Source organism: Ictidomys tridecemlineatus, chromosome 8, assembly GCF_052094955.1.
Source record: "Ictidomys tridecemlineatus isolate mIctTri1 chromosome 8, mIctTri1.hap1, whole genome shotgun sequence".
NCBI lineage: Eukaryota > Metazoa > Chordata > Mammalia > Rodentia > Sciuridae > Ictidomys > Ictidomys tridecemlineatus.
In genome coordinates this window covers 37,737,913-37,760,841 of record NC_135484.1, presented here as the reverse complement: position 1 = coordinate 37,760,841, position 22,929 = coordinate 37,737,913, and the positions used below count along the sequence as shown (strand labels likewise).

The 22,929-nt window shown below is 38.1% G+C and overlaps 1 protein-coding gene across 10 annotated transcripts in view; it reads left to right on the top strand.

Annotated features, from left to right (window-relative positions):
- Tpd52l1 (TPD52 like 1) overlaps positions 1-22,929 on the top strand; it is a 91,026-nt gene that overhangs the window by 31,419 nt on the left and 36,678 nt on the right. For all 10 annotated transcript variants that reach the window (XM_021733322.3, XM_005335380.4, XM_078019241.1 and 7 more), the window contains exon 2: positions 18,334-18,449. In XM_021733322.3, the coding sequence (XP_021588997.1) occupies positions 18,334-18,449 (116 nt within the window). The remainder of the gene's footprint in view (positions 1-18,333; positions 18,450-22,929) is intronic.

Sequence of the window (22,929 nt, the reverse complement as noted above, 5' to 3'; positions counted from 1 at the left end):
TCTTGTACTCTGCTTTTCTCTACAAAGGAAGAAGTCTAAGGTTTGTTCTCTTTCAGAGACAGAGGTCTGCAGTCAGTTTCTGGTGCATCTTGAATACAGCAGAGGTGACCCACAAGACCTTCAGCTGCTGGGAGACTCTTACTAGTTCTTTAAGCCCTTTCAGGCAATTGGAGTCTTCTATCTATTGTGCTGCCCTGTATTGTGCAGTGTTTGAAACCTGTAGGCTCAGGTGGATAAATGATTTTCAGCTATTTACTAGAGATGGAACAATTGCGAAATCCCCTTCATTTTCCATCTCTGCTCACTGGGTAGAATTACCACCCATTTCTATCCCTGAACACACCTACTTGGATGCATGGAGCAGTGGAAATATTTTTATAAATTCATGACCACGAACATCATCAGTTTCCAAAGCTGGGGATGCCAGGACACATTTAGATAATGGGTCACATGAACACAAAAAAGTGGAAGAACCCAGCTCCACCACTTTCTCTCTGTGAACATCAATTTTCTTACCTAAGAATTAGGGCCAGTGATATTTAACTTACCTATGTGAAATAATGTGCATAAGGCTGGGGATATGGCTTATTGGTGGAGTGGTTGCCTAGCGTGATTGAGGCTCTGGGTTCCATCCCCGGCACTTTGAATAAAAAACGTACATAAAACTCCGATCACAGTGCCTGGCATAGTGTAAGCACCTTGGACAATTACTGGAGACATGTTTGAGTGTCACATCCAGGAAGAAGGGTATCACTGGTATAGGGTTGGCAGAAGCCAGAGGTACTGCTAAACATCCTACAATGCACAGGACAGCACCTACTTCCCACATAATTCTCCATTTAAAAAATGTTAGCAGTGATGAAGCTGAGAAACCCAGGCTAAATACTTAGAGCCAAAATGGGTGAAGTCAGCTGATTTTCCTTAGGGATAAACACTTTTAACTGTGACATTATTGATTTCTTCTGTCACCTAGGGAGACGAAGAGCCTATAGAATCCAGACACTGCTGAGAAACTAAAATCTGATTTAGATGAGAAAGTAACTTTTCATTGAAACATGAAAAGTTTCCTTGAGTTCAAAAAGAGAGTTATTTTTTTGAAAATTTAGATAAGCATTTGTAACTACGCATCTGGGGAACTGAGTTATAAGTTGAAGGATCAAAGGCTGGAATCTGTTGATTTGGTTTTAAACCAGTAACATAACCTTAAAAAATGTCTTGCTAGGTTTTTATGATGTATTAAATAATTAGATTTTCATGATACATGAGACCAAAAAATGTCAAGTGTTAAATTCTGGGCATTAAGAAACTTTTTTTCAATTAAAATGTGTTACAATTAAGCACTTATATCACCAAATATGGGAAATAAGATGTGGATGAAAAATTTTAAATGATCTGAAGGCATAAAAATGTTTTCATAAGGAACAACTTTCCTTGTGTTTTTGTGATATTAATGAAGTCCCTTAGTGTGTGGGTCACCATCTCACTGCCTGGGGTAGGTTACATCGGACCCAGGGAAGAGCCTGAGGTCTTGGTCATAGTCCATAGTTGCTACACCATGTTAAGCTTCTGAGGTAGCACTTGTTAATTTTTTTTTTATAAAGAATGTGTTTTTGAAAACTGATTATTAAGCTCTTCTTTCAGTCATCTTTTGCAGACTTCCGTTTTTTGGTTTTGTTTGTCATCTGAGAAGAATTTTCAGAGAACTTGGGCCTCTTCCTGCTTTCTTCTGTGTTTTGCATGCCACAAATTCCATTAATAAATTCTTAAAATAGTTGAGCTTCTTTTTTTAAGAAATAGTTCTAGATTCAGTCATTCTTTAAAAAAAATGTGTTGAAAATTGACAATTGCATGAAGTATGAACAGATTTAAAAGTGGATTTTCTTTGAAAAATTTTCCATTTGAAACACGGGAAATGTTTTCAGAAAATAGGGACAAAGGATAGAGGCTCTTTCTCAATAATTCAACTTGTCCTAATTTTTAAATGTATCTCAGTAGTCATTTATCTCCAGAGAAAGCGATGGAGTAAGTGTGTCTGGGAGCATGAGACTGGCCAGTGCTGTGAAGGGTTCTGAGTGAGGGAGGAATGGAAGGCCTGTCTGATAGGCAGGAGGACGGTTCTGCTAGGGAGTTGAAGTTGGGAACTGTGTGATTGATTCTATCTGTCCTGCTCAGCTGGTCTCCAAAGACACTGTCCCTTCAGCCTCCTTCCAATATCTGGACCCACTTTGGCTGAGTGGTTGATTGGTTCATTCGAGTTCCATCACCCACTCTATTCATGATTTTGTAGTATGTGCACTTGCCTCCCACTGAAAGTGAAAGGAAGCAATCAATATATATATATTGTAATGGATAAAATTTGTAAATTTTCAATATTTATCCATAACATGTAATTTTATCCTGACATGTAATTTTATCCATTACATGTTATGGATAAAATCATTATATATATATATTATATATATCCCCCCCCCCACTTTGGTGATATCACTAAGCCGGTTGAGAAGACCCATCTACTCCTTTTATTTTTGTGTATGTAAAATCCCATCTTGTTTGAATTCAGGGGCAAAATGGCCTTTGGTTTCTATTTTAAATCTAAAACAGCTTCTCTTCCATAAGCTCCATGACACCCTCAGGGGAACTCTCTGATATAATGATCCTTCTTGTTTGTTCTATTTAATTGGTGATTTGGGGCAACAGCCTCCAATGATTCTGAATGATTTTGTAGGATATAATATTCTACTTCATTCTAGTAAACTATGTATTATTGATTTTGCATCAAATTCTTTTTAGCACCTATTATATGCCACAGCTGTGCTCAGTGTGCTCATGATTCAGGTCATGTCTCTGCTCTGGACTAGGTCATAGGAAAGGCCTCATAAGCGCTAAATTCAAGGTGGTAAGTGCTAGAATGGAACAGGTGATAGAGGAAGGGTACGACATCCCTGAGGAAGGAGCTGATTCTGAAGAAAGCTTTACAGTGTAGGAACCATTTGACCTGCGCTTTAGGATGAAGTGATATTGGGCACACGAAAATGTTAGGGAAGAGCACAATTGCCAAAGAACAGCAGGAGCAAACATGGGATCAGAAAGGGCCTAATGATGAACTGACAAGGCTGAATTGAAGGCTGCCTGGTGCAGGAGACCGGCAGGCTCCAGTGCTGAGGGCTCCTGGCCTTGACCCCCTGCCCAGAGGCTGGCCTGCTGAGATGTTAATGACCAGTTTGTAGTAAGGTCCACAAGTGTGGTGCAGAGGCCCCCTGGAAGCTATTCTAGAATGATGCATTTATTTATTAATGCATGTTTATTATAGAAAATCTAACACATGAAAGTAGTTAGAAGTAGTGAAAAGAAGTTGCTCACAAATACACTTCCCAGTAATATTCATTTTGAAGATTTTTTGTGAATTTCCTTCTTATAGGATTTTTCTATGCGTAGAAATATATACATTTTATATAATAATTGATATAAAATTGAAACTACAGGTTTGTATATTTTAAAATTATGTCATCATTTATTGTTCTTCTGGAAAATGATGTTTTATGATGCATGGACTTCCATAATGCATATAAATAATCCACTTTTGGATGACAAACATTCTGCCTTTTTGTTGTTACTTGTCTTCTGTAATTCTTTTCTGAATCTCCCAGTTAATATTGTTAGGCAAAATCAAACCTCATCTATGATATTGTGTATTCAAATGTTCTCTAATTTCACTGAAAAGGGATAGTAATAATTGTTGGCTGAGGAGAATGGGAAAGAGGCATTTGTTAAAGAAAGGAAGTCTTTACTGACTTTTACCTCAAATTGCTCTCAGTGGTACTGAGAGTAATTTAAATGTCCGGAAAGACTCCCTTTCTATAGTTCTGAGATCACAGGACTCCTGAACCTAAAGTCCCATTTTCTATATATTTAAAATATAAACAGCCAGGATTAAAAACTATCTTTATTATCATAATTGACTAGGAAGGAGTACCTATGTGTATCACTAAGATTTTGGACTTGTAAAATCCTTTCTTATTTATTTATATTAAAATTTTAGCTTCAGATACCAATTTTATCCATTACATGTTTATGGTAACCACTTGAACAATACTGAGGAATTTAAACAGAGTCAATAATTTCCTTTTCCCTGTACAGTCTCACCTGGTACAGTAGCCTGCATCAACAGTTACCATGTGTCTTTTCTCACCTTCCTCAGTGTTCATAAAAACTCATAGATGGATATTCATGTTTGTATATAGGAGGTGTTTTTATTCTTCCTCCAAATGGGTTGTGTGCAAACGTGACGCAACAACTTGTTTTTTTTTTTTTTTTACAATATACTAAGAAAATTTCTCATGGACAATACATGTTAGTTCATTTCATTATCTTTATTTATTTATTTACTTTTTGGTACAAGGTATTGAACCCAAGGGCACTTAACCACTGAGCCACATCCCCAGCCCTTTTCTGTATTTTATTTAGAGACAAGGTCTTGCTGAGTTGCTGAGGCTGGCTTTAAACTTGAGATCCTCTTGCCTCAGCCTCCAGAGCTGCTGGGATTACAGGCACGCACCACCACACCCAGCTCATGTCATTATTTTTAATAGCTAAAAAATAGCACTACAGTTTTGTTATACTGTATCAATTTCAGTGTTTGTAGTTTTCTGCCACTTGCCAACAATGCTGCAGTAAATATTTTATACATTTCTCCTTAGGTCTAGTCCTTGTATTTTGCAGATTGATTTTCACAGATAGAATAATCAAAGGCAGAAGGACCTTCCTCTCTACCACCTCTTCAACACAGGCTGTTATCCAACTTTTTCAGTTTTGCTGAATGGCTTAGATGAAAGAAAAAAACTATATTTTTGTGATTTTCATTGGCATTGTCTTTATTACATGTGAGTTGTCTTTTTACTTCCTTTGGCTGTTACATTTTCTTGTCTGTGGCTCGCCTCAAAATTTTTAGATTCCTGCACATTTTATGTTTGCTAAACATTCCATGATTCAGAAACACATCTTTTCATCTCTTTTAGGTCTTATTTTTTATCTCCAAATTTCAGGAGGAAAAGAGATTTTTACCTAGACACTGTTAGTAACAGCTATTTGAAATGCTGAAGACTTGATAAGAGAAACTAGAATAATGTGAATGTTCTTGACCTAATTTGCTTGAAGTCAAGGAAAGACCATCTGTACTTCTGACTAGAGCTTTTCAGATCTGCAGGTCTCCAAGTGCAGTTGCAGCACCAGTAGGCCTGGGTCCAGGAACGGTGTGTTGGTGGTCATATCATGATATCACTCTTGCCATAGCCTTGGTATTGTGTAAGGACTGGAGAACCCTAAAAAGCTCAGGCCTGTCTGAAGAGGTGTTTCTTACTACCTACTCCTTTCTTTAAATATACCTTGGGAAAAAGTTAGGTTTTATCCTGCTTCCTGTTCATAGGGTGGGAGTCGAGGGTTGGTGGGGGGGGGGTCCTCCATTACCCAGGGAAGGAGCTTACTGTTTTTCTTGAACTAGCCGTAGGGGATGACCCAGCACTTATCAAAACTAGTGAACATCCAGGGAATGACCCAGGTTAGAATGTAGCCTGTTGGGCAGGGCTGGGCATGTGCAAGCTTGAGTCCGTCTCACTTCCTCAGGGGTTGCAGGAGATGAAACTGGTCCCGGAGCCTATGACTGTAGCTTATGTATCTCAGAAAGACTCAGGGAACCAAATACACAAATAGAAAATCCAGTTCTCAAGTGAACTTGGTAGTAGGAGAAGGAGAAGGAGGGTGAGTTTCTTTTTAAATAAAATGGATGTTAATTTTTATTAATGAGTTTGCATTCAGAGTAATTGTTTTCTCTGGTGTTTTATTCTAATATAAATGAGACAGTCTCCCTTATTGCATAAGGCAAAAATATAAGGCTGAGTGTTTAATTTGGAGGTTTATCTTTGGTCACGCACGTTTGGCTTCCTTTTCCGAGTCCCATGACAGGTGAATTTGAATGTGCATGCTGTGAAATAGGGTGGAATGCGGAGAGAAGGAACATGACTTATAGGCTTAGCTGGTGCAGCTATTTTTGGGTGGCCAGTACCCATTCTTGCAATCGTTTTTATTTATTTTTCCTCATGCAGTGTGGGAGTTTATTTAGAGAAGGAAGTTCCTGGAGTCTATCCATCAGGAGCTTTAAATATTTTTTGTTTCTCCATAACTATATATGTAGGTTTTTTTATTCATAGGTTTATGGCTACTGTGTTTTTAATGACCTTATTTTTGGATTGTTTTGGTCTGACTTGCAGTGTTATCCAGTATGCATCAGTGTGGTATCTTTCAAAAATATCCTAAATACCTTCATCTTCTATTTGAAATGTAGGCAATTGGAGAAGCTGGGAAGATTTATGGTAAATATTTTACATTTTTAAATGAAAACTGGTTCAGTGTTTCTCCAGTTTTTAGTGTTGTTGTTGGAATTCCAATAACAGCAGACAAGGCCATGTGACCCCCATGTCAGGAATAAAAGCCCAGGTCAGGGTGGCTCCCTCTTTGGTTGTGAGTCAAGTTGGCCCCACCAGAGTCAAGTTGAGAAGCAGCCCCTGGAGGAACACACCAACCAAATCAACTGTAAGAAATTCAAGCTGCTTTATTTCTGATTTTCTTTCAGAAAAGTTGATGTCTTCTATACCCATTCCCTTGACCTATTTCTACAACAGTTTCTTTAAAATTCTTTAAAAATATCTGTAACACAGTCAAGTAAGGCTTTCTTTTACTGATATATTCTAAGCAACATAGATGAACATAAGGTTAGAAAATATAACACAACTATGCCCTGGTGACATGAAGAGACGCCATTCTACTACAGATGGTCTCAGGTAAATACCAGTGTTCAACTTGTCTTGGTTTACCAAATGGGGCTGCCATTGTAGGGTGGTCTGTCAAGCATGAAAAGTCTGATCTCACTTAATATTTCTCATCTTATTTATTTGTAGCTTTTCCTAGGAAGGAGGGATTTAGATTTGTTTTTCTGGGAATGTGAAACAGATCATTGATGTATCAAACAAAACATTGATAAAATGAAAACTAGCCTGTGACTTCAATGTTAGTCTTGAAGGGGCAAGACTCAGTAACAGAAAAGTAGTTATGGTACCTACCAGTAGGGCTTATTTACATATGTGTGTGTGTTGTTACTTCCCTAGTCTTTTTAACCATTACATTGGTTGTAAATCTTGGTCATTTTATCTTCAACATTACAAGAAGAGAGATGCCTCCGTGCTGAGTAGCAAGTTTAATTTATAGACATTTGAACAATATGTATGTAAGGCCACAATGGCTAATTAAACTATTCCACAAATATTTATTGAGTTCCTCCTATGAACAAAGCAAGGAGATACAAAGAAAAAGACACCTTGTCGTCTAAAGGAAGAAACAGACAATCATGCAGGTAAAATACAGCTCATTGAGTGCTGCAATATTTTGAAGTCATTGTTCTTTGCCATGTGTGTCACATAATCATTTGCTTTTCATGTGTGCCCTACTGTATACCATAAGGTGTTTGCTTTACTAGCAAATAATTCTCCCCAAATGTTTGTTAGTAGAAACAAACATCCAAGAGGCTGATGGCCTCTGCTGTAAGTGTCTTCAAGTCATGAAGACCTTGGTTCAATTGTCTTCTCACATACTTGTTTTCTTTCTGAGAAAGTAAAGATTTAGGATTTATCTGTGAATATGAGAGGAATATAGTGTAAATTGGTGAAATAAAATTTCGGATCCTAAAACACTGCAGATGACAGATTGAAATATGACCTGCCTCAAATCTGCAGCCAATCTGAGGATCTCAGACTGTAAAACTATGCCTTTTTCTTTCTTTCTTTTTAATTTTTTTTTTGAGAAGTAAAAGTTTATTTTGCTTCATGGTCTTACCATGGTTGACTGACTCCACAGCTCTTGCCCCAGTGTGAGACAAACATCGTGGTGAAAGGGCATGGCAGAGGAAATCTGATCCATTCATGACAGCCAGGCAGCAGAGCAAAGCCATGTCTTAATGCAGTAACATTCCCTCAGCCCAGGGAAATGATTATCTGAAGCAGGCAACTCCCATGGTCCACAGCAATGTCTTTGTACCCATGGAGTTAGCAGGTCAGATCTACCCATCATCCAAATCCACACATGATTTTCAGAGCCTTTCACGGGCATGCGTTGGACATGAGACCAGGAAGCCTTTCTTAAACAAGTCCAGTTTGAGCTCTCAGATTATTATTCCTTGGGGTGAGTAGGAGTCCTGGTCAGATCTTGGAAATTATCATTTAGGTTTATATGCATCCTAGAAACCTTAACTGGTTCGAGCTTCTTGAAGGTTGTCTATTCCTTTAGTCCCTGGGTACTTGATTACAGTGTGGTACCATATAACTTCTGCTATCTTTAGTGTTCCATTGAATTTTGGTAACTTTGCCGGTTACCAGGCTGTCAGTACACAGTTAACCTGAGAATTTTACATCAATGACATATTTACCTTTTCTGTCAGAAATGGTTGAATGAGAAATGGAAGAATATAATTGTATATACTTGTTGATCATTATCTGTAATAATGTATCACTGCCATTTTTAGCTAAAGTCAGATTTTGGCTAGTCAGAAATCTTTATTTAGAGATGAGAGTCAGTTTAAATCAGCACTATTTAGATGGTCATCTAAGCAGCACATTAAAAAGAACAAGAAGAAAAAAGGAACCATAGATTCTCAGAATTTACATGCTCAACCCCAGAAGCATCTTCAAATAAAATATTTAGTAAAAAGCATAAAATTTTTCTTTATTCAATTGAACAGTACATTCTCAGACTGAGCATTATAGATATAATTTCTAGTTTTAGCTACATTATTAGATGAGACCAAAGCTTGGAAAACAACACTATTAATAGTGGTGACTCACATGTTCCTTGCATTTTAAGGTGGACAATAACATTTACAGAGTATTGTGTATCTTAGTTATGAAGTGATTTGTAATGCAGTTCATATTATATAAAGTATATAGCAGTAATATGTATAGAGAGACTAATGTGCAGATTAATATATACAAAGACAGATGGGCCATCAGTTTAAATCAAATTAAGGTATACAACCTGATACTAGTTATTCTATGATTTTAGACAACTTGGCAGGATTTTTAGAAGAGAAACTGAGGAGAAGAAAGAAAAGTCTTTCAGCAGTGACGGAATGACATTAAAGACTGGGAATGGATAGGATGTGACTGAGGAACACTGCATTTGGCAGCCCAGCTGGAAAAGAGACTAGTGGAAAAAATCATAATCAGTATAGTTGCAATTATCACTTGCAGCCAGCTGTGTGTATAAGAATGTTCAGATTTAGGCTAGAAGCAACGGATATTCATCTATTGACTGTTTCTGAACTGGGTTTTGACATTATGGAAGTAATGTGTTCAAAATATTTATTTCAGTGTTGTGCAGATTGGTTGGTGGGGAAAGTCTACAAGCAGGGAGATGAAATGTGACTCAAATTTCAGCAATCTGAGTATGTAGTGGTAGAAGCCTGAGTCATTGTCATAGCAATGAAAATTAAAAGGCACAGACAAATATGACAGATATTATGGAAACAGCATCTGGCCAACTTGATCGTTTCATTTTTATCTTAAGGTATTTGTGTGTTTGTGTGTGTGTATGTGTGTGTGTGTGTGTGTGTGTGTGTGTGTGTGTGTGTGGTACTGGGGATTGAGCCCAGGCCCTTGTGCATACAAGGCAAGTACTTTACCAACTAAGCTATATCCCCAGCCCTATCTTAACGTATTAATCCAGTGATATAAGTAGAGCAGGTCCTATAAGAGAAAGTTTGAGAGACATAATCTTACCCTGACTCTTCCCAGTGGGGAGGCTGCGGCTATGAAGGCTTCAGACTTTGGCTTTCAGTGAGCAGAGGGTTTGACAGGAGTCTGAGAGCAGGCAGGTTTGCTTACTGCCTATTAAAAAAGATTCACCTGGGAAGCAAACCCATTGTGTGCACTATATCCACCTAAGCTTTTCTAGGGAGTTTGGTGGCTCGGAGAATCAAACTTGCATCAGTCAGATATGCATTGCTGTGACAAAAATACCTGACAAGGATAACTTAGAGGAGGAAAAGTTTATTTTGGGCTCACAGTTTTAGAGGTTCAGTCCATGGTCAGCTGACACCATTGCTTTGTTTCATGAGGGAGAATATCATGGCAAAAGGGCATGGCAGAGGCAATCTAGGGTTGCTCATCTCATGGCAACCAGGAAGGAGTGAGCAAGCATCCAGGGACAAAATGTAGTTCCCAAGGACATGCCCTCAGTGACATGCTTTCTCCCACCATGCCCTACCTGCCTACAAATTACCACCCAGTAATCAATTTAGATTACTAACCCATCAAATTGATTAATCCACTGATTAGGTCACAGATCTCATAATCTAATCATTTCGCCTCTGAACACTCCTGCATTGCTCAACATGAGCTTTTGTAGGGATACTTCATATCTAAACCAAAACAAATCTAAATATGGCATTCATGCCATAAGTCTTTTAGCCAAGAGTCTTGGTTCTTCTCCAAGCATTTGGGAAATTGTAGCAGGTCATTTGTTCATTTGCAAGTTGGGTAAAATCTCAGACCCTTTAATGTTCACAGTGCCAACTAACTAATGTGCTTCTGGGGAGGAAGAGAAAAAAATAAGATGTATAATATGTTTGGTGCCTAGCTCGTGTTTTTGAAAAAACACATTTATTCTACTTCTTCCCTTGAGAGAGTAATTGAGCAGCTGCTGAGAGGAAAGCTCCTGCAGTGGTAGTAACAGCTAAGCCCCTCTCAGTATGGTTTCAGAGTTGGGGCAGACCTTTCTTCTGAGTTTCAGAACATATGTTGGCATGATTCAGGGAAAGAAACCCCCCAAAAGGCTTAAGAATAGTAAATTATTATGCTACTCGGTTGCAGGTGAAAATCTGAGTCTCTCATTAACTTCTCTTAAGGCCAAAAATTATCATTAAAGAGCAACAAAGAGGCTGCCTGATAGCAGTTCTTTACATATTTTACAAAGATTCTGCTGGAGATAAGGGTAGGGTAACTGTAGTCATCTAAGATGGTTTTCTGTGACAGAGGAAGAGGGGAAAAGAAGTGATGATATCTCATTTCTAGTTACATAGATATGGACACATACAGTCTAGCTCTTCTTTATGCAGGTTTCACATTCATGGGTCCAACCAACTGTGGATCAAAGATATTCAGAAAAATAAATTGTGCCTGTACTGAACATGTACAGATTTTCCCCTTGTCATTATTTTCTAAACAGTACAGAATAACATTATTTATATAATATTTACATTGTATTAGATTCATAAGAGATCTGTAGATGACTTTTGTAGCATATGGGAGTATATATGTAGGTTATATGCAAATACAATGCCATTTTAAAAATGGACTTTAGCGTTTGAAGACTTTGGTTATTTGTGTGGGGTCCTGGAGCCAATCTCCCATAGGTACTCAGGTATGATTTGGTAGTATATACCAGTGTGTGTGTGACTTGAAACTTCTAAGGTGCCAAAAGTATTAAGATACCCATCATTCTGTATACCACCAAGAAAGAAAGAAATACTGCCAATTAATACTAAGACACTATTGATTGTAAGAGGCATCTGAATTTCTTAGATAGTAAAATGTGGGAGAAATATGTATACTGCAGTATGTAGGAAAAATGTAGACTGAATGTATGACCTCTGAGAGGTGGGATTATGATTTATTTTTATGATTGTGTATGTAAGCAAATTTCCCACAATGCCACTGTTTCCCTACAACAATCTGACCCTACTTTCAACGGCTGGAGGTAGGAGGTCTCCAGTCCTGCAGAACCCACTTTAAAATCCCTTGGCTTTTCATCCATTAGGAGTCAAGACTTGGCTTTAGGATGTAAGGGGGTAAAGCACCCCTGTATTGTTCTTGGCATTGCAGCCTCTACTAGAGTTAATGGGCAACAGGAAATGTGACAAGTTACTTTAAAAAAAAATGAATGAAAAGCAGTTCAGAGAAGTGCATGAGAAGTTATACTTAGATTTCTGTGATGGGTTGAAGAAATGTGCATAAAGCAAGATTCTAGTAAATAAACTTGTTTTATGTCTTTAATTTTCACCTTTCTAGAATTGTCTTAGTTTTAGTGTGCTCTTAAAAATAATCATAAATCCTAAAGTAATGGGATTAGCTCAATGTTTTTCCCTTGGGGAATAAATGGAGATATTCCAAAGTTTTATGTTAAAATAATTCCTGAGGTTATTTTTACCAGACATTATGAAGAAAATATAATTAAGTGATAAATATTATGGTCTTAAATATCTTATTTAAGACATGATTAATTTTCATTTAAGCTTCTTTATTGCATTCCTTCTTTTATTAAATCTTGGGATAATTTTGTATTCTTTTCAAAGTAGGTGGTTTTTTTTTTCCCCTTTGCTTGGTTACATCGCTGGATTTATTACATTCCCTCATTTAGTACAATATTATGTTTCTATTTGAAAGTAATTCTGTAATTTCTGTATATTTGCCAATAACACAGGATATGGTCACTGAAGCAAAATCATAGTTTGTAATGACTTCAGGTCTCAAAGTCAATTATGGCCATGAAGCCACCATCTAACCTCCAGGAATGTTTGACTGGATGCATTAAGAGTATGTGGATGGCAACGGGTGGTTTGGTCTCAAGATTGGAGTGGGCACCTTAACCTAAAGCTCATCTCATGATTCATGGCTGCTAACATTTTGTTTAATATTCTTCAGACGGTTGTAAGACAGGGAAGCACTGCTGTGTGTTGAATACGTCCCTGAAGTTCGTGTGTTGACAACTAATCCCTAACATCTTACAAAGTGGGACTTTAAGAGATGGTTAGATCATGAGGACTCTGCCCTCAATTATGGATTCAAACTGCTAATGTGGAATTAGATTAGTTACTGCAGGAGTAGATTCCTGGTGAAAGGGTGAGTTTGGTCCCCTTTCTTCCTCTCTGATGAGTGCTGTCTTGCCCATCCTCCATGGGATGACACAGCAAGGAGACACACAAGTGTAGGACCCTTGATTTTGACTTCTCAGCTATAAAATTATGATAAATGAATCTCTCTTCTCTGTAAATCACTCAGTGTCAGGTATTATGCTATAGCAGCAGAAAACAGAATAAGAGAGGAACTTAGGCTTTGGAGCAAGACTAGTCTTAGATAGGGCCCAGCAGCTTGGGATTGAGTGTGATTCCTCATCAGCAAGTCTGGGATCAAGCCAAAGTGATAACTCACTGCATTTAGTTATGTTTGTTGTGCCATTCATCTCTGCAAATGACACAAAGATGGGAATATTGCTGGCCAATTTTAGGTATAGTGATAGCAAATTTATGGTAGCACCTGACAAATACTTGAGCACTTACCTGCATTCCAGAGGTCTCCTTTGGCCAATAGAGTAGTGCAATTTCTGCACTAGAATCAGGCCTATGATTCTTTGTTACCATTATTAAACATATTATTTATGTATAATTTTGCTTATAAAAGAGTAAAATGGCAGTCCTTAAGTGCAAAATCCTCCTTATCATAGTTGCAGACTTCATTCACATTACATCTTGGTGCCCATACATACATGTGCTCAGTATTTTTTTAAACCCATACCTGATTTAAGTTTGAGCTCCTAGGTTTTGGGCAGTGAGAGAATAATATTAGGCTTAGTCCATTCCAATGCAGTCATTTTTAAAAGCCCCTATAAATAATTCCCAACTTCTCAATAAACGGTTACCATCTGGGTCAGTCTTCTCCTTTTCTAGATAGCTCCCCTTTTCCTTTGTCCTAGTCCAAGGAGAGACTGTATATCAGGAAGGACTCATGTGACCCATACAGTGCTTCACATTTGTTTATGGTTCTTTAGTCACAGGGAAGGTGATAGTCTCTGATGCTGAGGTTTTTCTATACCCATTACTTGTGATCGTATCTCCTTTAGCTGAGTTTAGGCCCAGCTGACCCTCCAAGCAGATTCAGCCTTGCTTTGGCTCTTATTGTTGGGAGATTCTCTTCCCTCCTCCATCCAGACCTCTGGCTGGGGCCTGTAACCTCAGTCTCTGCTGCAGGGGTAACAACTTCTTACCAAGGAAGCAAGTGGCATTGAATCATAGCAACAATCCTATAGGTGTCCATTTTACAGATAAAATAATCAAGGTCAAATGTAGTTTGCTAGCTAGGGGCTAAACTACAACTAGAATTCCAGTTCTCTCAACTCCCACTATAGCCCTCTTTGCTCTGTGTCAAAGAGAGGGGCACAGTTGACACCTTTGGCTCAAAATGTACTGATAGTTGCTAAAAATTGTGATTCTTGAGTGGATTTGCCCAATGGTAACTGCTTTCATCAAAATGTATGTTTTTAATCTTTAATATCTGCTTCTATGGTAACAGGTAATCTTATAATTTTATAGTCGATTCTCTCATCATCTGTTACTTGGTATCTTTTATCATTTCCTTTTTTCTTTTTCTTTCTCTCCTGATTTTGATTCAGTTTAACTGGTAAATCACCCCCTCTTTTTAAAAAAATTTAACTCCTATTTTTATCTACTCCTTGATTCTGTAATTATCCTTTGACTTCATAACTTGATTGCTGCTTTCCTGACCCAGAGAGTGGAACATGCTCTGCTGAACACACCAGGTCTTGTTTGCATTTTGTTTGTGTTAATGTGGCACCTTGTGCTGAACTGTTCAACTCCAAAAACACCCAGTGGGATAGGATGTGGCAGGGAAATAGATGCACAAATGGAAAAAAGAAGAGAGGAACCTTGGACCTGGACTAGCTAGCAACCTGGTCTCGGGGCAGTTTTCTTGAATGAGGAGTTTCTGGCAGTGAGACTCTGAAAGAGTTATGAGGTCTCTGAAGAGCGGGGCCAGAGTCCAGTACAGAATATCTCACTTTATCATTAATGCTGGGTATTGGGTCTGCCTCTCCCTATCTTCACTAGAAGTTTCCCAATTCAACTATACATTACATAAGATTTGGACTTTCTTTCTAGAATATAGGACGATAGTAAAGATATTTTAGGTCTTGAAAAGTCTAATCTCTTGGAGCTCTCTGACCAGTTCTCTGACCAGTGTCTTCTCAGACTATGAAAATAAAGGAAGATTGAGTAGTTGGGTTCCTGTTAAATTTGAGCAATATTTGTAAGTCCCCGGGGCCAGGATGAGTTGGGGAGAAGACTACAGTGCCTTGTACTTTCTACCACCATTGCTCTCTTCTAACCCCTAGTGTAGGGGAGAGCTTACCTTCTGCATCCTTTCTTGTACCTGTGCTTGGAATTTCTTCTGATTCCTGGTTTAGACAGTATCGTAAAATATTAGCTAAAAATACATTGACTACATATAAGCATATTTACTGGATAAATTAATAAAATATTTCCACCCAATAGTCTGTAGTTGCATTGTTGTGGTAAGAGTCTTCTCTATATTCTCCTAAGTCTGTATTTTCATAGGTTTCTGGTATTTGCATAATATTGATGTATACTCTCTGGGGATAATTTGAAAATAGGTTTAAAAATGTCCTTGCCCTTTGACTGAATAGTCTGATGTATAGTAAATCATCTATGTTTTGACTAATAATTTAGCTAGGAGATATTCACTGCAGCTTCCCAGAAACAAAATAAATCATCAATCATCAGTGCAGCAAAATACAGTTATCAAAAATATATAAACATAGATATGTGCTTTTAGACATGAAAAGATATTTATGATATCCCATTGAATAAATAAGTCATGCTCTACAAGTACACAAGACAGTGTATCTATACATGGAAGAAATATAAGAAAGGAATAACCAAAGTGATTACTCTTCTTAGATAGTGTGATTAATGTCAACTTTAATTAATAATGGATCATTTTATTCTACTGTCTTCTACACTGAACAAATGTTACTTATGAAGAAGAAAGTTTCTTAGCATTGAAACTGGCTTCTGGGTAGAAGGAAAAGGGTCTGATGGCACTGGAGCAGTGATAGACCCCAATTACAAATGTGTGTTAGAGTCTTAGAAATGGTGCAAGGTGATAGTGGTACCCTGCTGATTCAGACAAAAGGATATAGGTTTGAGGGACTCAGGGTAAGACCAGCTTCAGAAGATCCATGCAAACTTGAGCCATGTTTTTACTCTCTTTACCTGACATGTTCTGATTATGTAGGGTAATTTTTACCTTTGTCTTTTCATTTCATATAAAATTCATTTTAATTGTTTCATGGAATAATAAATAAGTAAAGAAAAGAATATTTGTAAAATAAGGGTGAAATACAGAACATACATATGCACAGAAATTCTGTGTCCCAAAAATGAAGCATTGCCATTAATCCTATAGGGTTCCTATAGCCTCCATCTGTTCCTACAGTCTTCATCGAAGAAAACCACAGTCCTGAATTCTTTATCCTTATCTGACTTTTTAAACATAATTTTATGCTAAACAATACTTTATTTAGTTTGTATGCTTTGGGGTCTCATGTGAGTGGAATTAGGCTTTATTGTTCTTCTGAAAATTGTGTTTTTCATTCAGTGTCTTGTCTCTAAATTTTATCCACATGGTGTGGATAGCTGTTGTTCTCTCTCTGTGCTGGGGCTGTCAAGCCTGTGTTGTGTAATTGCACCCTGGCATACTTCTGCAACGTCCTGTTTATGGACTCTTGCATGAAAGTTGTTATTAATGACCTCTGTGTTCATTTAGAGTATCTGAGGCTCATGTAGAACACCGGATACATACATAGGTGTTGAATTGCGGGGTTGTAGAGTATATGAAAATTAAGTTCTAATAGGTAATGCTAAATTATTTTCCAAATTATTTTTATTTATTTATATTCTTTACAGTAGCATGTGAGATCTGGATCCTCCATGTGGTCATGAGCATTTAGTAATATCAACGTGAAACTTTTTGCTAACCCAGTCAATGTGAAATGAATGATTCAACGAGTGTTCCCCTGGGTGTCAATGAAGTCGTGCAGATTTTCTTAGGCTTGTTAACCATTTGTGATTGTTTCCCTGAAAGAGTCTGTTTGGGTCTTTTGACCCATTTTTCTATTGGGTTATTTTTTTGGTTTTAAAATTGGTTTGCAGAAATTCTGTATATTTTAGGAACAAAGCTTTTTGTTCATTATGTATGTGACAGGTACCTTCTAGTCAGTGGCTGTCTTTTCATTTTCTTGCAGTGTTTGATGAAGAGACATTTTTAATCTTATCCATCCTTTCTTCCCTGGTTTACCTTTATTTATTGTGTCTTGTTTAAGAATGACCCTACCCAGAGGTTCACAAGTATAAACTCCTGGATTGTCTTCTAGAATGTCCAGAGCTTTGACCCAGTGAATGGCGTGAAGGTGTCTAAACTTCCTACATAGATAGTTCTTTGTTTCAGAACAGTCTATTAAAAGGCCCTCCTTTTTCCACAGATGTGTAAATGCCAGCTCTGTCAGGAACCATATTGTAAGTGAAGCTTTTATACATGTTTGGGCCTGTTTCCTTGGTCCTCCAGAGAACACAGGCACAGGATGTCTGCCAGACACCCAGGGGCCTTCCTGGGAACTTCTTTATATTTAAATGAGAAGGCATTTTTCTAGTATAGCAAGTTACAAGTTGAGCTGTCCTGTAGTTAGACCACGGCACAATAATGGCATCAAAAACCCGTCCTTTGGTTGTCCTCTGCCAGAACCTTAGTCTTTTAATGTTTCCTGGCAGCTGCTACTGTTGCAATTTGGGACTCTTACCACATCCAAAGTGGGAAAAGCCTTCGTATTTTAAATTCTGGTCTGGAGATTGTTTTGAAGCCCTCAATAGAGTGGAGTTAAGTGACAGGTTCGCCTGCAATTCCACTCAGGATTATCAGTTCTCAGCAGATGGGTGGTTTTCTTTTTTTTTTTTTCTTTTTCTTTTTTTTTTTGTCTGTCTGTCCATTAGATGCCGAGTTTCAAGATGGGCATACCCCTGTGGAGAAGAAAACCATTCATTTCTAGTTCACCTGCCTCTTGGGATGTCACTCTGCAGGGACACAGGTTTCTACAGAGGTCTCACATTAAACCCCTTTCTTGGGTGGGTCTTGGGGCCCCTGACATAGTAAAAAGCAAACCCAGAATTCACCTGTGTGGCAAAGCCAAAAGTTGATGAAGCTTATTGTGCTTACATCCTGGGCTTTCTGTTCTCACTTTTGACTCCTGAGCCTTCTTTGTGCTCTTAGAGCTCATTACACAGTTAGGATGATATTTTTTTTCTTTTCTGGAAGTTTTCGTTTTCCAGTGGGAGGGTCACCCAGTGTCTTTAGTTCTCCAGGTATGGAAACAGAAGTCGGCATAAGTTTATTTTTTAAATTGCATTATGTTTATTAATTTTGCCTAAAGGTTTGTTGGAGACGGAACCATTGCAAGGAAGAGACGAGGATGCAGTAGCCAGTGCTGACTTCTCTAGCATGCTCTCTGAGGAGGAGAAGGAGGAGTTGAAGGCAGAATTAGTTCAGGTATGTCTGGTAATCTTCTTTATTTGCTATTTCTGTCTTGGTTCTTGAACATTAATATTCCTGTGATACAGGTCCCATATTGCAATTATTTGGTCTTTTATTTACAAAACTGTTATAAATACATTGCAAGATGACTGATTTTTCTCCAAGTTATTTTTGTAGAGCTAATTATTAGTTACCTATTGGTTACAGTGGTAAAATGAATGGCTGAGCTGTTTTAATCAACAGCAATAACTAGTGTTAAATATGTACTTCTTGTTCTTTTTAGTATCATGATACTATGGGATACATCACCTACACACCTGATGGAATTTCTTAAAGGCTTTGTACAAATGCAAGCTCCTCTTTAAGAGCCGTTTGTTTTAAGTCAGTTAGCTTTCTGTGAAATGGTGTTTTTATTTTAATTATGAAAAATTCAAGTATGAAATCAACTAAATTTACTCTTTTGCAGAATAATAAAGTGGGGGTGGAGAGGAGAGCTATATTAATTGAAGGTTAATTATATCTTGTGTAGTTGCCATGGGATCTGGGTTAGTGGAGAGGAGGGTGCTTGTCTCGTGGTGAGTACAGGTCTTGTTCAAGCCTTTGCAGGACCCACTCATCCTTAGACTTGGTGCTGAGGAGCTTTTACTTTCTGGGTGGAGAGGCTGGAGAAAGGACTCCTTGGATAGAATGTAGCAGCAGAACAAGAGAGCCAGAGACCAGTGTCCTTCTGCACTCTGTTCACAGTGCACAAGGCAGGAGGCTCCCTTTCCCACTGGAAGCAAAGCTTTTCCTTCCTGCCCCGGACCTTCGTACAGGCTCAGGACACCACTTTGAGCTCCACCATATCCACCACCTCTTAGCCCACTCTGTTCTGATAGCATACGTTATGATAGCTCAACATAATATGAAGGACTTTCCAGATGCTTTTACAAGACACATCCTAAAATAATTTCATTAAAAATATCTTTAAATATTATTTTTAATTGACACATAACAGTTGCACATAGTCGTGAGGTGCAGCGTCATGTATCCATATAGATATACAGTGTGTGGTGATCACATCAGGGTCAATAGCATTTCCATCGCCCCAAACATTTATCCTTGCTTTGTGATAAGAACACACCCCAAATCTTCTCTTCTAGAAACTTATTTTGAAATATATAGTATAATACTGTTAACTATCATCATCTTACTATGAAATAGGATACCACAACTTATTTCTTCTCGGTAATTTTATACATGTTGACTAATCCATTTCCCCTTCTGCCTACCCTTCCAGTTTCCGGTAATCACAGATCTCCTCTGCGTCCATGAGATCAGCTTTTTTTGATTCCACAAATTAGTGGTATCATGTGGCATTTTTCTTTCTGTCCCTGACTTTAAAGTAATATTATTTTAAAATCTAAAGAGCAGCTTGTTCCTCTGGTACAAGGAGAAATTATTTCAGTAACACAGTGCCTCAAATGAAACGGCTTGGGTCTTTAGCTAGTTCTGTCTGTGGCCACCAACTGGCCACACAGACCAGAGTACACAGACCAAAGTTGGCCTTAATGGGTAACGGGCTTGCCCCACATTTTCTTATGGCCCCAAATTCTGGTTCATGACCTGTTCATGTCAACAGCATTGCCCAGAAGTTTTTTTCTTGCAGACTGGTGTAAGCTAACTAACTCTAAGCTAAAACAACTTCTTCTTCTGAGAGCTTTGTGATCTATGTACAAAGCACATCCTCTGTTACAGACGAGCTGCTATAAAATGCCTTGATTTCTTCTGGGTTCTGCAAAGACTGACATGTACACAGGTACATGTATGAATCTATGTTTGTTTGTTTTTTTTTTGCATTCTATATTTTCTAAATGTTCGACAATGAGCATTTATTCTGTGATCAGGAAAGAGTAAATACTGGTTTGGTTGTTTTTAATATATATTTTTAGTTGTAGATGGACACAATACCTTTATTTCATTTATTTATTTTTTATGTGGTGCTAAGGATTGAACCTAGTGCCTCACATGAGCTAGACAAGCGCTGAGCCACAACCCCAGCCCAATAAGCACTGGTTTTAAATGAATGTCTCTGAATACCAAAAAAACTAATAGTGTTTTTATAAATTCCTGTCTCATTTGGCCACTGTAATAAGCTTCCAGCAAATTTCATTTCTAAGATGTTTGGAGCCTGACTTCTGAAGATAACACCAGACTCTCTGATACTGTGTTCAAGTTATGGGGATTCATGCTTTCATCCTCCATAATGCATTAGCCTTCAGTGCAAGAGCTTCTTGTCTTATTTCTGCCTTCTTCAGATGAAGTACTGCATGTTGCCAAGGGTAACATCATAGTGACTTAGGATCGACTCTGGGCCCCAGGGCTAGTGAAAAACAAAGCAAGGTATCCTTGTGATTTTTCTTTGCATTTCCATTTCTTCTCCCTTCACCTCAAAGCACCTCTGCTTTATGCTTCTTCTTTTCCTAAATCTACTCTCATCGTTTACAAGTACATGTGCACATGCATCCATGCGCACAAACATACACATGCACACACAGAGCAGATCTGGTCCTTTCACATCACAGATGCATTCCGATTTTACCTCAGTGCCCTGGTTTCATTATAACAAGGTCACCCAGAGATCTATCTCAGGAGTCTAACCACCAGCCTTAAGAGTAATTAAGACATCTTGGAAACAACTCTGCTCCCTGGTCTCAACTCTTCACAGACATTCTTCCAGGTCCCTTGGTCAAAAGGAACGGTACTCTCTGTCCAAGGAGAGATCTTACTAGCCTGTTAGACACCTGAGTGCCAAGATTCCCCAGAGGCCAGCTTATTGGATAACTGCCTTTGACCCAGGCATGCAGAGGTGGCTCTGATCCAGAGCAAGGCCTCTGTGTATACATACACTTCCCACTTTTTACTGCTTTGCCAAAAGCAGGTCTCTGATGTGCCAGGTTTGCAGTCTGTACTTTAATTCACTCTTCTTCCTCATTCCCACATGTCTTCCTGTTGCCTTCCTGCCGGGGTGGATCCCTCCTCCTCCAGCCTTTCATCTCACTTCCCCCAGCCTTATTCCCCTGCGTTGTTGTGGATCCTCCAGGAGGATGCCCTTAGACTTCTACTTTCTCACAACCCATGGTTGCTCGCACAACCAGCATTTTGTGTATTTATCAAGTGCTGGCAACAGGAAGACTTCTTTTGGTGGAAGAAATGACATAAGCCAGTCATGTCAAAAAGGCTTCACCTTGGATGAATTCATCTTTTTGAAATAAATATTTTTAAAGAAATTTCTTTTAATAGAATTTGATCTTTAATTTATTGTTGTGGCCATGCTGTATGTGTGTTCTTGAAAGCCCTCTGAATGTGAAGCCAACATCATCTCTGATCTGGTGTGATGGTTTGTGCATAGAAGGAGTCCAGTTAATAGAGTTAATTGAGATTATTGTGCAGCTTATGAGAATATTTATGTTTGCAAATGCTCAAAGTAGAATAGGCATTTTTTTTTACAAACTTTATCAATGTACCAAGAAGTACTATTTTGTTTCTGATATTTGTTGTCTTGTTACCAGCTGGTTTTGAGGTTTTGAAACATTTTAATTTCTCTCTCTCTCTTAAAATAAACTGGATGAATTATTCTGTTACTGTCATCTCACTTCCACTTTAATTTCACTAAGATGCATTCTGTGCCTGGCATTGGAATTATAGATAATGTGTCTTGATTTTTGGAAAGGATGAAGTATAGGCATTAGTACTGCCCATTTTGTGGTTATATAATAGTCAAATACTGCCAATGGCTCCTAGATAAAATGACTCAAGAAAAAATACATATTAATAGGAGTTGGAAATACAACAAATGGTATTAGCGAGTAGGCAAAGCCTATTTTTGTGCTTCCTCCAACTCTGTCTTGACTCTTCCTTCTTCATTTGGTACATATGTCCCCAAGAATGCACATTGCCCTCAGCTACTATCTCTTAGGCTCTTCAAGAAGAGCATTGAGCCTTGGGCCTTTCTCTCTGTGTTCTTTCCCCAAGATCTCCCCTCTTTTTGGATTGGGCTAGTGAGCAGCTCACATGTGTTTATGGTCAATAGGCCTTATTGTTATGCCCTGCCCAGATAGTATGTGCATTTTCATTTTTCTTTTCTGGTACTTTCTCCTCAAGCCAGGAAGAGCCTGAAGATGCAGGTCTTGAAAGAGTATGTAAAAGCCACCAAATGATATCACTTCTAAACAGTACACTGGTGATTCATACTGATGAAAGTTTTACTCCTGAGTTTTAGTTATACATTTCATTGATTGCTGGTAAAACAGAAAAATAAATTTTTAATCTTAACATAAATTTCAGATTGAAATTAATTTATTAGCTAATTTGCATTAGTTAATTCACATTTTTGTCCAGTTTACAGAACATAAGATAAACCGTTTTTAAATGAACAATCCAGTGGCATTTTGTGTATTCACAGTGTACTATCATCAACTACCTCAATGTGATTCCAAAACATTTTTGTCACCTT